This window comes from Stegostoma tigrinum, chromosome 1 (assembly GCF_030684315.1).
Source record: "Stegostoma tigrinum isolate sSteTig4 chromosome 1, sSteTig4.hap1, whole genome shotgun sequence".
NCBI lineage: Eukaryota > Metazoa > Chordata > Chondrichthyes > Orectolobiformes > Stegostomatidae > Stegostoma > Stegostoma tigrinum.
The window spans coordinates 131,771,343-131,786,047 of NC_081354.1; the positions used below are offsets into that span (position 1 = coordinate 131,771,343).

General features: G+C 39.8%; 1 protein-coding gene across 2 annotated transcripts in view; it reads right to left on the reverse strand.

The window, feature by feature from the left end:
* Nucleotides 1-14,705, reverse strand: part of rusc2 (RUN and SH3 domain containing 2) — a 154,891-nt gene that overhangs the window by 16,352 nt on the left and 123,834 nt on the right. Inside the window, exons 13-15 of one of the 2 annotated variants that reach the window (XM_048526897.2) lie at nt 13,884-13,991; nt 7,688-7,734; nt 1,753-2,716 (exon numbers count right to left, since the gene is read on the reverse strand). In XM_048526897.2, coding sequence (XP_048382854.2) covers nt 1,753-2,716; nt 7,688-7,734; nt 13,884-13,991 — 1,119 coding nt within the window. The remainder of the gene's footprint in view (nt 1-1,752; nt 2,717-7,687; nt 7,735-13,883; nt 13,992-14,705) is intronic. The other variant, XM_048526907.2, reaches the window with a different exon arrangement.

Here is a 14,705-nt window from a genome sequence, read left to right on the forward strand (position 1 = left end):
GGATGAAGCTAGTAGGGAGAAAGCAGGGATGGGGGGTTGGTCAGTGAGGTGGGAGGAACAGATAGGTGGGAGAAAAGACGGACAGGTCAAGGAGGTGGGTACATTTTTTTAGGCTGGTCTTGAGATGAGGTCAGGGGAGGCAAAATTTTGACGTTTGTGAAAACCACATTGAGACCATTGGGCTGCAGAGTTCCCAAGCGAAATATGAGGTGCTGTTCCTCCAGCCTTCGGATGGCATCGTTGTGGCACTGGAGGAGACCCAGGATGTACATGTCATCCAAGGAGTGGGAGGGGAAGATGAAGAGGTTTGCAACTGGGAGATGTAGTCATTTGTCACAAACTAAGTGTAGGTGCTCCACAAAGCGGTCTCCAAACCATTGGTTTCCCCGATGTAGTGGAGGCCACATCAGGAACAGCACATACAATATACCACATTAGTAGATGTGCAGGTGAACATCTGTTTAATGTGGAAGGTGTTCTTGGTTCCTGGGTTGGGGGTGAGGGGGAAGGTGTCGGGGCAAGTGTAGCACTTCCTGCGGTTGCAGGGAAAAGTGCCGGGGTGGTGGGCTGGAAGGGAGTGTGGAGTGGATGAGGAAGCCAAGGAGAGTGGTCCCTCCAGAAGGCAGATAAGGGTGGGGAAGGACAAGTGTCTTTGGTAGTGGGGTCAGAGCTCTTTTGTAGAGTTTTTCTTTACGTCTGTCTTTATATTGTTTACTAGTTTTCTCATAATTTCAAATTTCTCGAACTCCATTCTCTTTCAGCCATTTTTTGCTAGCTTCTAAAGTTTTCCCATCTTAGAACATAAGAACAACGAACAGGAGTTGGCAATTCAGCCCTCTGAGTCTGCTTTGCCATTTAATACAATCATGGTCGATCTCGTCTCAGTCTCACTCTTGCCTCTTTCCATAACCCTTCAACTAATTTCTGTTGAAAATCTGTCTATTTCCTCCTTAAACTTACTAAATGTCCTGGCACTCATTACACTCTGAGGTAGTGAATTCTGCAGATTTATGGCCCTTTGGGAAAAGTTTCCCTTATCTCTATTTTAAATCTGTTACCCCTTATCCTAAAACCATGATTTCTCATTCCGATACACTAATGATCTTTGCAATGTTGCATGACATTTTTTCCAGATTAATACAACCCTTAACTTCCTAAGTTAACCATGGATCTTTCAACAAAGATATATTCGACATTAACTCTCTTCTTAAAGATTGTCACTGCTTCTCTACTGTCCTATCTTTTAACCTATTTACCTGGTCCACTTACAATAGCTGTGTCATCATATCTTTGTAATTGCCTTTACTTAAGACATAAGTTATGCACCAACATCTCTCAAACCACGATCATGCTATGACCAATCTTGCCATGAGAATCCTTCACTTCAGTACTGTCTCAGTACACATTTAACAGGTCCAAAATAGCCTGGTCCCTGCTAGATTCCAAAACGTATCTTTCTAAGAAAATGTCCCAAATATTCTCTATGATCTCATTGTTGAGGCTGCCTTGCCAGATTGATTGATCTACAAATTCCTCTCAGTACAACATACTTGGACCTATATGACTTGTTCCTTTACTGTGCCTAAGTCAATATCTTGACATTCTGGTCTTCCTTAAAGATTATGGGAGCACCTTGCAGATTGCAGTAGTTTCAGGAGGAGAGACATCTTCTGAAGCCAACAGGATGCACAATAAATACCACCCTGACAGCAACTGTCTATTTCCTGGGAACAAGAAAGAAAACAGACTAACCTGTTTTTTTGTGACTTTACCAGTCGTGCCTCTTCTTTTCTAGCCTGATTTACACTTGCACCAAATAACCGGCCCAGCCACATTCTTTGCTTGCTTTCAGTATTATCCATGTTTGGCATTTTTCCTGGTTGTGGATCATTATTGTTTGAAGCAGTGCTTTCATTAACTTTGCTATTCTTAAGTTCATGTAGCACGGATTCTGGAGGACTCCCCATCCAAGAAGGTTTGGCTTCATTTTTAGAATACTCAGGCTGAATCTTTTTTGACAATCCCTTAGTGGCTGCTGCCTCTTCACTGGACTCAGCTTGATTGGACAACACACCACAAATGTTCAACTTGTGTAATTCAGATACTGGTTGACTCTCTGCTCCTTCTGGGACACCGTCTCGAAATGATTTTTTCTCTGTATTGATGCCTAACTGTGGGAGTACGGTAGCTGTACTTTGCTTCTTTCTCTTCTCCCAGTTTACAAACATTGATTGTTCTGAAGAACCTTCAATATATACCTGTGAGCTCTGCATAAGCTGGTACCACCAGCCTGCTTGCTTGTCCTTTTTAATTTCACTTACGTTCTCCTTTCTAATTTTTTCCACATTCTGTACATCATCTTCATGTTTATCTAGTATTACAGCATCCCTTGCTATTACACCTTTCAGTGTAAATCCTTCTGATTTGTCTTCTCTGTCCTGTATAGGTCCCAAACTTACATTACTACCATTGTTCCTCATGAGTTGAAAGGTAGAGTGCACAGATTGCAAGAGGTCCTGCTTGACTTTGAGTTGTTCCTTCTTCTTCTGTTGCTCCATGTTCATTTGGATAACATGATATTCAAACATCAGATCTAAATCGAATGGCAGCAATGAAAGAGGCTGCAATAAAAGAAGGAGCTCCTCAAACAGTGATTGACAAACACTGTGTGATAGTGCTAGGAAACCAGTAGGTAAATAGTGAACTCCAATAATATCTAAACAAAAGAGAAGAATCAATTAGTGTTATAATTTAATTTTCAGGTATAATTTTATGATTTCAAATGCAAGGTTCTATAAGATGGTTATGTTTTAAACTGTCTTTTTCAGTTAAAGCAAAATGGAGTAATGAAGAGTCATGTGATTTGCTACAACTTCTGCCCATGACACATCCATGTGGCCTAATTACCAAGGGATTGTGGACCCAGATGAGGTGCTGTTGAAATCCACATACCACACTCAACATCCAAAAAACAAAGGAAAAGCATACATTCTTGTAATTTCAGGATTTCTGTCTCAGAGATTTTGAATTGAAATACAGAAAGAGATTACAGCAGCTGCAATCAACAAGGAAAAGGCAGTTCATTGCTAACGAGTAAGTAAACTGCAGATTACAGCTGTTCATCTAACTGACAACAGAGAAACAACAGGAAATTCGTAAATCTGGAAGGTATACCTTGCATGATCTATGTTCATCAGAACTAGCTATGATGCTGGAGTTCAGTTAAGGATTCCTTAGAAGCCTGGAGCTAGGCTCTTTTGACTAGATTTAATGATGTGGTGAAGAGGCGAAAAGTAAGGTGTTTGGAAGTAAGACCGGCTCCTGTGAGGTTTGTAATTCTGTGGAGACTGATCTATATATCAGTCTTGTTAAAATGCTAATAAGGGGTAGCTCTTCTGTAGCTTAGAAGATTAATTACTAACTACTTAACCTCTAGTCCATTATACTATTTTTTTGCATTCCTTTAAAGGAAGTGGAAGTAGAGTTTGGAGTTTGGGGTTTGGGGTTTGAAGCTGAAGGTAAACGAGGGTAGAGATCCGAGGGAGTGAACGTGCAGGCCAGAGATCTCACAGTTGGGATCAAATGTGACAGAAATTACGTTAAATGTCTTAAATTGTGTATTGGTAGTCTTGTTATTCCTTAGAGAGAACTAAATTTGCATTAGGAACCAGAGAAAGGCACTTACAACACAGAATAGCACAGTCCAAGACTAGGTCCTCTGGTCCCCATGTCTGTGCCAACTATGATACCATTTTAAACTAATGCCATCTGCCTGCACATGGTCTGTATCCCTCTATTCCTGCTTGTTCATATGTCTAAGTGCCTCTTAAACTTTGTTGACATACTTGCTCCTACGCTGGGAGCACATTCCAAGCACTTAACCAATGCCTGTGTCAAAAAAAAACTTCTCGCACATCTCCTTTAAAGCTTTCCCCTCTCACCATAAACCTGTGCCTTGAAATTTCCACTCTAAGAAACAGACTCTGACTACACACTCTATCCCATGCCTTTGATAATTTTATAATTTTCTATCAGGTTGTCCCTCAGCTTCCAATGCTCTAACAAAAACAATCCAAGTTAATAAACACCAATCCAACTGGATTTAATGATGTGGTGAAGAGGCGAAAAGTAAGGTGTTTGGAAGTAAGACCGGCTCCTGTGAGGTTTGTAATTCTGTGGAGACTGATCTATATATCAGTCTTGTTAAAATGCTAATAAGGGGTAGCTTTTCTGTCACATTTGATCCCAACTGTGAGATCTCTGGCCTGCAAGTTCACTAAAGTCTTTTACAGCTGCAACATGACTTACCAACTTTTCTATGCAATGCCCCAACTGATGCTGTACACTTTCTTTACTACCTTATCCACTTTTGTTGCTACTTTCATGGAGTTATAGACTTGGACCCCAAGATACCTCTCTACATCAATGCTCCGAAGGATCCTGCCATTTATTGTATACCTTCCCCCTCCATTTCACTTCCAAAATACATCACCTCACACTTGTCTGAATTAATCTTTATCTTGTCATTTTTCTACCCAAATTTCCAACTGATCTATATCCTGCTGCATCTGTTGAAACCTTGCACACTATCCACAGCTCCACTAACTTTCATGCAACTGCAAGCTTACTAAACAGACCATCATCATATTCACTCAAATCATTTATATATATAAAATGCAAACAAAAGAAGTCCCAGCACTAATACTTGTGCTGCATTATTGGTCACAGATCTCCAATCAGAAAACACCCCTCCACAACTACCCTCTGTCTTCTATGAATAAGCCAATTTTTTATCTGACTTACCAACTCACCATAGATCCCATTTGATTTCATTTTCCGGACCAGCCTACCATGCATTAAGTAGACAACATCCAATGCCCTACCCTCAATTATCCTTGTCACTTCCTCAAAAGACTCAATAAAGTTTGTGAGGCAAGATGCCCCGTGTATAAAGTCATACTGACTGTATTCATTAAGCCTATTCTTCACCAAATGTGAGTAAATTCTGTTCCTAAGAATCTTCTTCAATAATTTCCCTACCCTGATGTAAGGCTCACTGGCCTAAGGAACATAACATTTTTTGTAAATGGACTAATGCCTGCTTCAGGCCCAGTCATAAAACTCCACTGTTATTTTCACTTTCTACTAAAATGGTATCGGGCACTATTTGTAGCAAGTTTGTGTACTCGCACGTACAACATGACAATTTGGTTCCTAAACAAAACAAAATAGGCTTGAAAACACAGATACTGGGAAACAAATAATGTGCATGTTCCTTTCCTGAATGGGAGGTAACATTTAATATCCTCCACTACTTGAGCACAATCCTGGTTTCGAAGATTTATTGCAGTTTGTTTCTCCACTAAATCTTTCCAAACTCTTATCACCATATAAAATACTCTTTGGTTTTGACTATCTGTCCAGGCACCTTTTCAGTCCAAATTAGACCTCTATTGGGGAGGAAAGAAATCCAAAATAAGCATCCCTCTCTGCCACTGTATAACTTCATGTGTGAAATGGCAGGAATTGGGTGAGATACTAAATGAGTATTTTGCGTCAGTTTTTACAATGAAGAAGGATATGGATGCTGGAGAACTTGGAGAAATAAATAGTGATATCTTGATAAGTGTCTATATTAGAAAGGAGATGGTGCTGGACATCTTAAAACCCATAAAGGTGGATCAATCCCAAGGACGTGATCATGTGTAACCCACAACTCTGATGGAAGCTACGGAAGCGATTGCTGGGCCCCTTGCTGAGACATTTGTACCATCGATAGTCACAGGTGAGATGCCACAAAACTGGAGGATGGCTAATGTGATGCCAATTTTTAAGATTGGAAGTGAAAGCCAGAGAACTACAAACTAGTGAGACTGACGTCAGTAGTGGGTAAGTTGTTAGAAGGGGTTCTGAAGGACAGAATTTACATGTATTTGGAAAGGCAAGAACTGATTAAGGCTATTCAACACAGCTTTGTGCATGGGAGATGGTGTCTCATTGACCTGGTTGAGTTTTTTGAAGTGACAAAGAAGATTTATGAAGGCAGAACCGTGGGCATTGTCTGTATGGACTTTAGTGAGGTATTCGACAGGGTCCTGCATGGTCGATTAGTTAGCAAGGTTAGATCCCCAGGAACCTGGGGAATGTTGCCAAACAAAGTGACCTTGGAGTGCAGATTCATAGGTCCTTGACAGTGGAGTTGCAGAGAGACAAGATAGCGAAGAAGCCTGCCTTTATTGGTCAGTACATTGTGTATAGGAGTTGTGGTGTCATGTTGCAGCTGTACAGTACATTGATTAGGCCATTTTTGGACTACTGCATTCAATTCTGGCCTCTCTGCTACAGGAAAGATGTTGTGAAACTTGAAAAGGTTCAGAAAATATTTACAAGGATGTTTCCACACTTGGATGGTTTGAGCTATCAGAGGCTAAATAGCTGAGGCTAGTTTTCCTGGAGCATCAGAGGCTGAGGGGTAACTTTTTAGAGATTTATAAAATCATGAGGGGCACGAGTAGGGTGAATAGCCAAGGTCTTTTTTCCAAGGTAGAGGAGTCCAAAACTACAGGGCATGTGTCTAAGGCAAGAGGGGAAATAGTTAAAAGGGACTTAGGAGGCAACATTTTCATTCAGAGGGTGGAGTGTGTATAGAATGAGCGGCTACAGAAAGTGGAGGAGGCTGGCACAATGACGACATTTAAAATGTATCTGGTTGGGTACAAGAATAGGAAGGGTTTAGAGGGATATGGGCCAAATGCTGGCAAAGGGACTAGATTAATTTAGGATATCCGGTCGGCATGATCAAGTTGGGGCTGAAGGATTTGTTTCCGTGCTATACATTTTTATGACTCTATAGCTTCCAAGAGGTTGTGGTTATTTGACTATTCCTTTCTTGCTCGGAGCGTGTAAAGTTATTAAACTCTAGTTTTCTCTCATTCGTGTTCATTGTCCTTACATATAGCAGCTCTTTGAAAATTATTCTTCAACATTAGAATACAAGAACACAAATTATTTGTTTAAAGTAAACAGTACAGAAGTATGACACCTGACTTCAAGTTTTACAAAACTGGTAATCATTTAATATGAGCATTATGGCAAGGAACGGAAAGGCTCTTATAACGTTAATGGGTATGAAACTGGGAGGTGCTACTCTACATCAGTGTCACACCATTTCCATCTATTATACACCAGCATGACACAAGTATAGTTGCCGATACGATAACTATTAGTGGAATCTACTTTTATTGAATGGCAGAGCAAGCTTGAAGAATGGTCTACTTCCGCTCCTAGCTACTATCTTTGTGTGATCCACAATGCTACTTGCCAGCACCAACTGACTTCAGAGGTTAATTTCTTTATGAAGATAGAAATTACACTGAGGATTAGAAAGAGATGAAACTATTTTCCAGATAGACCAACAAGTTTTCCTCCACACCTAATGAAGCAACCAGTCCTGTTCCCAAATTCCAAACATAAGGTGTGTGGGATGATTCCTCCCTTACGTTAATGACTCCTAACATTGTATGTGGAATGAGGTCAGAGCAGTATAGTTGAACAGCAGATTGAAGTCCTATCTTGCCATGGTAGTTCGCAAAGAATTTCTTTCTAATCCAGGGTCTTGAACATTGTAGAGGTAAATAATTACTGTAATAGAAAGTGATTAGCAACAATAATTGTAACTTGATCTTACCTTCATGGTTATACAAATGATTAAACCAAAACTCCAAAGATCTGATACTGCATCAAAGAACATAAAGTTATGTAAGTATAATAAACAGGAATCTTTTAGCAACTACTTCATAAGTATTTAGTCTAGGAACACAGTTTAGTTACACAATGACTAATAAGGAATTTTCATTGTATTTTGACACTGATTCTATGATTCAGCATAAACTGTAACAGATCAAACATTTCTCAAAAAACAAGATCAACAACTAGAATCCAATTTTAAAAAATTAAAGGCAAAGGAGAAGAATTCATAACATCAGCTACAGGAGAGAAAATACAATGAAAAGACAATGTAAATTTGACAAGATGAAACTATGGAGCGCGTGCAAATGTGGACAAATTCAATCGAAAAACAACTAAAAGTATTTCAAGGTTTGCGATGCTTCATAATGTGGAATGACTCACAGCATGAATTAATTGCATTTGAGAAATAAGAGTTCAGTAAGAACAAGATTTAAATCTTAGAAATGAAAAAAAAAGGATAATATCGCAAGAACAAATTAGATATTTCAATTCCTTTCAAAAATTGAGTCTTTACAAAAATCAAAGTGGGAAAGTAAACTTTCTCCAGTTTACTATATGGTGGAGCAATGTTTTGGAGGAATTTAGTAGAAAGAGGAACATAAATTTGACATAAAAACAGAAAATGCCAAAATTATTCCACAATTGTCGAGAGAAGTGTGCGAAAGGTCATGATCCAAAACGTTAATTCCGGTTCTTTCTTCACTGATGCTGCAAGACCTGCAGATAATTTCTATTATTATTATTATTGCAGATTTCCAGCATCTGCAGTATTTTCCTTCTGGATTAGTATAAATTTGATACATTGATACTTTTGAAACATTGGAGAAGGCAGCCAGTGCAAGGGAGGTTGATAACCGCGCAAGTTTATTCTGGGACAGGTTAGGGAAAATAAAGAAGTGTTTGATTAATTAGATTTTACAAAGGATTACAGACAGGATGCCAGGAAGGAAGCCAATGGTGACAATGGTGTCTGAACTGTAACAGGAGTGAACAAGAGTTAAGCTTTCAAATTTTTAAATGAATTGATTGATAATGAGTGAAACATGGGTCAGAATTTTATAGCTCCCCTAGTAATGGGGAAATGTAACACTTCTTTCATGGCAGTCTTGCCACACTTCTCTAACTTAAAACGAGGCAGGAGATGCCTCGAAGAAGCCGATCTGCCGTCACCCCAATTGAGGGTCCCACTCAGCATCAATTTTAATGCTGGCTAAAGGAGATCAGGGGCAGGAAGGACAGTGGTCACTCTCTTTGGGTCTTTGACATGAAGACAGGCTGGAAAACACGACCTTCAAGAGGCCCATATCCACATCAGATGTTGCCGCAAGGCCTGCCCCTGTGGGTGCCCCATCTCTCATGTGAAGTAGAGATAAGTGAGGTTTTTACTTTTAGTTCTGAAGGGTGACTGTTTTAATAAAATAAAGGCCAGAAGGTCATTTTTAACAGTGAGTTCAATACAGCACTTACAGAATTCACTAAGCAGGTAAGTGGCTTAAGCTAAATGACTAGTAGTTGGCTGATGAGATAATTGCTAATGTGTGAGGTAGATATAGGGAAGATGTCAGAAGTAGGTTCTTTACTCAGAGAGTGGTAGGGGCGTGGAATGCATTGCCAGTGAGGGCAGTGGAGTCGGCCTCATTAGAGACACTTCAGCAGCTATTAGATAGACATATGGATGATAGTATAAGGTCGGGGTGGAGGTTAGACAGACTTTAGATTTAGGGTAAAAGTTCGGCGCAACATCGTGGGCCGAAGGGCCTGTACTGTGCTGTACTGTTCCATGTTCTATGTTTACAAATTTGAGCTGCTACAACCTACAGTCAGGGGGTCAGTTGTTACAAGTAAGTTCAGTTCAGAAGATGACAAGATCCATACCTGCAGAAGGGCTGCATTAGTCTAGCACTTTCCAGACCATCAGAGCTGGAAGGAAGTCTTGGGCTATTTTAGCAGTCTGAGCTTTCTTAAAGTTCAGGAGCACTAATTTGAGAGTTAGCCTGTACTTGTGTGTCTCTGGGAGAAATTGGGAGAATCACATCTGGTGTGCAGAGTTCCTGAAAGGGAACACTTACAATCATGTCAGTTCAATAAGAAATTTTAATGTAAATACAGGAGTGATTCTTAACTGGAGTTGAGGGTCTCAAGGATATTAGAACATAGAACATTACAGCACAGTACAGGCCCTTCGGCCCTTGATGTTGTGCCAACCTGTCATACCAATCTCAAGCCCATCTAACCTACACTATTCCATCTACGTCCATATGCTTGTCCAATGACGACTTAAATGTACCTAAAGTTGGCGAATCTACTACCATTGCAGGCAAAGCGTTCCATTCCCTTACTACTCTGAGTAAAGAAACTACCTCTGACATCTATCCTATATCTTTCACCCCTCAATTTAAAGCTATGCCCCCTCGTGCTCGCCGTCACCATCCTAGGAAAAAGTCTCTCCCTATCCACCCTATCTAACTCTCTGATTTTTTTTTTTGATTATTTTATATGTTCAATTTTGTTGAGAGAAAGGGCTGAACCTTGATTTATGATGTTATTTAAGATAATTTATTTATTTAAGATATGATCTTTCCAAATTGTCATGTACCCGGCTTTATTTTTTCCCTATTCTTTTGTGTAGTAAATCTGTTCCTTGCTCCAAGTACATGGAACATATTCACGGGTCTGTCAATAGCTGACGACTTCAGTAACCAAACTGCAAAAACTTACGCTCTATTAAACTAGGTTTCACTCTACAATTTGACATATCCAGTATTACTGTCATCTTGGATCATGACACTATTATAGATTTTAATCTTCCATTACATAAACCTTTTCTTGTTATGATGTGTGGCTGACAGCCCAAACCAACAAACATGGGTTTAACTAGGATTCTGGGCAGTGAAGTGAACTGTCGATTTTGCTTGAGACCTTGAAGCGACTACTGCAAATTATCTCTTTTGTTGATGCTTCAGTTATTATCTGAACAAGATTATAAAGCATACAGTGTTTAAATTTTCTGTTATTTAATTAATATAATTTAATGGTCTTTCAGATTGTTGTTTTTAGCAAGGGGGGAGGAGTTTCTTTCCCACCAAGATTGGTTTATTTCCTATAAGTAGTTGTACATTTGCCATTGCTACTATACAGGTCATAGGTGCTGTATTGGATGAATAGGTCTGGAAAAGGCAGGAGTTGCAATGGTTTGACATGGATAGTATGAGCCATGGATTCTGTAGCAGGCATGAGTTGGCATGGTCAGTACTGGTTCATGGCAAGTGACTAAGATGCATTAGTTGTCACTGAGTCACCACAGACAAAATGCTAGGCAAGAATCAACCACTTTTATTCTCAACTGACGAAATCTAAGAGCACTGCAAATATGAGGCATAAGTTCCAGGCTTGCCAATGTGGCCAGTAATGTTCAAAGGTTGAGAGGATTAGGGTCAGTTCTTTCTGGGATAAAATGTAAAGTGGTTGTGGAATAAACAGATTTTATATTTTTTAATCTTCATTATGCAATACAGACTGGAGTCTTAGACAATATTTGGCACATTTAAAAAATAAAAGTATTTTGTGATTTCCTATTCCTAGATGTGGGGTTTTTTCCTGCAAGTAAAAAGAGTGGTCATTTAAGATAACACGAACGAAAGCAGTCATCACTAAACCTGAAGGTCACATGAAACAAACCCATCAGATTGTCATTATCAGAACATATAAAAATCTATTGTCACAAGCAAGGGTGGAATTTAATGCCTATCTCCCCGTTTTGGTTTAGTGGTGGGTGAGTGGAATGTTTACAGGGCACTTAGCTTGGAGAAGCAGTCAGGAAACAACAGTAATAGCCGGGAAGCAGGGAAGAACACAGTAACCAGTAAACAGCTACACACAGTAGCAGGAACACAGAAAGAAACTTCAGAGAGGTTTCTCCTACTGACGTCATCACTTACGGAAGTGAGAGGGGCTCCGGACTGGCAAGTACCGGTCACCTGACAATTTTTTGGTTAACCCTCTCTTATCCCAACAGATTTAGAGCAGTGAGAATTTGTTATACACGCACTTTGATAACTTTGGTGATAGAGGAGTAGAAAATCTATCGTCCAGTGAAGATTAATACTGTTAGTAAAGCTAAGTGTACCTAATTAACTCAGACTTTATAAGCTTCAAAGCCTTGCAGTTTTAGAATAGTGTGAACTTAGTTTACAAAGAACCAGGTTAGAAAATATTCAGTATCCCACTAACAGAAAATACTATCAGTGTGAGGTTTAATGACAAATTTGCTCAACTGACCACCTAATTAATTAGAACCAAATAAAACAAATGGGGTGGTTGCATATTGACTTTTCTTGATTAAACAATAACTAGATTGTAAAAATGGCAGTCAGGGGCATCAGGTGTTGTACCTGTGATATGTGACAACTCCGGAAGAGCTCAACTGTCCCAGAGAGCTTCATTTTGCAAAAAAATTTTTACAGCTGCAGGTTTTAACACATCACTTAGATCAACTGGCGCAGCAGGTGGACACAATTAGGAACATGCAGGAGGTCAAAAGGATCGGATCTAAGGAAGGTGCTTCAGGGAGGTGGCCACACGGAAGGTTGAGGCAAATAGATGGGTGATAGTCACAAGGGGCACTCAGTCAGTGCAGGAATCCCCTGTGGCTGTCCCCCTCTCAACAGTTATACCATTTTAGGCACCGTTTGGGGATTTAGCCTATCAGAGGATGACAACAGCAGAAGCCAGAACGTGCTCTGTAATACAGCAGGGCATACCAGTGCAGGTGGTAGTCCGGGACTAAATAGTTAATGACATAGACAGGTATTTCTGTTGCCACAAATGACAGTCCAGGATGGTGAGGTGCCTCCCTTGTGATCTCATGATTATTGCCCATGCCATGTGGCGGTGAGACAAGGAACAGGAAGATAGTACAGCTTAACTCATGGCTAAAGATCTGGTGCAGGAAGGAAGGGTTTCAGATTTTTGAATTATTGGGCTCTCTTCCAAAGCAGGTGGGACCTGTACAAAATGGATGGGTTGCATTTTAACAAGATAGGCACCAGCATCCTGGCAAAGAAGTTTGCTGGTGCAACTTGGGTGGATTTAAATTGATCAGACAGGGGGGTGAGAACCAAAGCAACAGGTCACAAAGTGAGCAGAAGATAGAGGTTAATAGGACAAACTGGCAGGGCCATTCTAACGACCATGATGAGGGAAGGAATCATAAAAGGTCAAAATGTGAGTTGAAATTTGGAGTAAATGATAAAGATGAGGATTAATAAGTAAGGACGAAGAGTGAGGAAAGCGTAGTGCACAAGAAATTATTAAAAGAGAAAGAAAAATCAGTGGAACTTATTTAAAAACTTTGTACCTAAACACACACAGTATTTGGAGTAAAGTCAATGAACTGACAGCACAAATAGAGACAAGTGGGTGCAACCCGGTGGACATTACTGAAATGTGGACTGGGAGTTAAATGTCCAAGGGTACTCAGTATTCTGAAAGGATAGACAAGAAACAGCAGAATGTGGATTTGCTTCATTAGTTAAGGATGACATCAAGGCTATATTAAAAAAATGATACTGGCACTAGGGACCAAAATGTTGAATCCCTATAGGTAGAAATAAAAAGAAAGGGAAGAAACCCCTTGGTAAGAATAATTTGCAGGCCCCTAAACAGTACTTCTGAAGTCAAACATAATATAAACCAGGAAATAATAAGAGCTTGTGAGAAAGGCACAACAGTAATTATTGGTAATTTGAACATGCATATTGACTAGATTAATCAACTTGGCAAGGGTAGCCTCAAAGAAAGGCCCATAGGGTGTATGAAAAACTGTTTCTAAGAGCGACATGTCATGGAGCTAACCAGAGAACTGGCTACTTTACATTTGGTATTATGTGATGAAAAGGATTGATAAATGGTCTTGTCATTAAGAATCCTCTTGGAAGGAGTGAACACAACATACTGGAATTTCAAATTCAGATTGAAAAAAGAGTTAAGACAAAATCACATATGAGAGTTTTAGTATTGGGAATACCGAACGATACAGGTCTGAGGAATGAGTTAGCACAAATGGACTGGGCAAAAATATTAAAGGGCAGGACTGTGGAAGTGCAATGGCAAATGCTTAGGGAGATACTAAATACCTTTCAACTGAAGTATATTCCTGAGAGGACGAGGAATTATGAAAAGTCATCCATGGCTTAACAAGGACATCAAGGATAACATAAAGGCAAACACTAGGGCATATCAAACTGCAAAAGATAGTGGCATTGTTGAGGATTGGGAGAGTTTTAAACATCAGCAAAGAGTTATTAAAGACAAATCAAAAGAGGTAATATGAACTATAGAAGCAAACTAGCAGAAAACATAAGCAATTATACAAAAAGCTTCTGTAAGTATATAAAATGGAAGAGAACAGTGAAAGTTAATGTTGGCCCTTTACAGATGAAAATGGTGAGGCAGTAATGGGAATCTCAGAAATGACAGAGGCACGAAACCAATGTTTTGTCTCTGTTTTCACTGTGGATGATGATAATTTCTTCCCAAAAATTGCAGTTACTACAGAGGAACTTGGTGAAATTACTAGAAGTAGGGAGATGGTATCAGGTAAACTGATGAGATTAAAGGCAGGTCAGTCCCTGGGGCCTGATGGCCTGCATCCCAGGTTATTAAAGGAGGTGACAGCAGAGACAGTGGATGCATTGGGTACTATTTTCCAAAATTCTCTGGATTCTGGAAAGCTACCAGTGGATTGGAAACATGCTAATGTGACATCCTTATTCAAAAAAAGGAGATAGGCAAAAAGGGAGAAACTCTAGACCAGTTAGTTTGATCTATGTACTGGGAAAGTTGCTGGAATTGATCATAAAGGAAGAGGTAACTTGGAAAAACGAAACTCGATTCACCGATGTCAGCATGGTTTCATGAAGGGCATGTCATGCTTGACAAACATGCTGGAGTTCTTT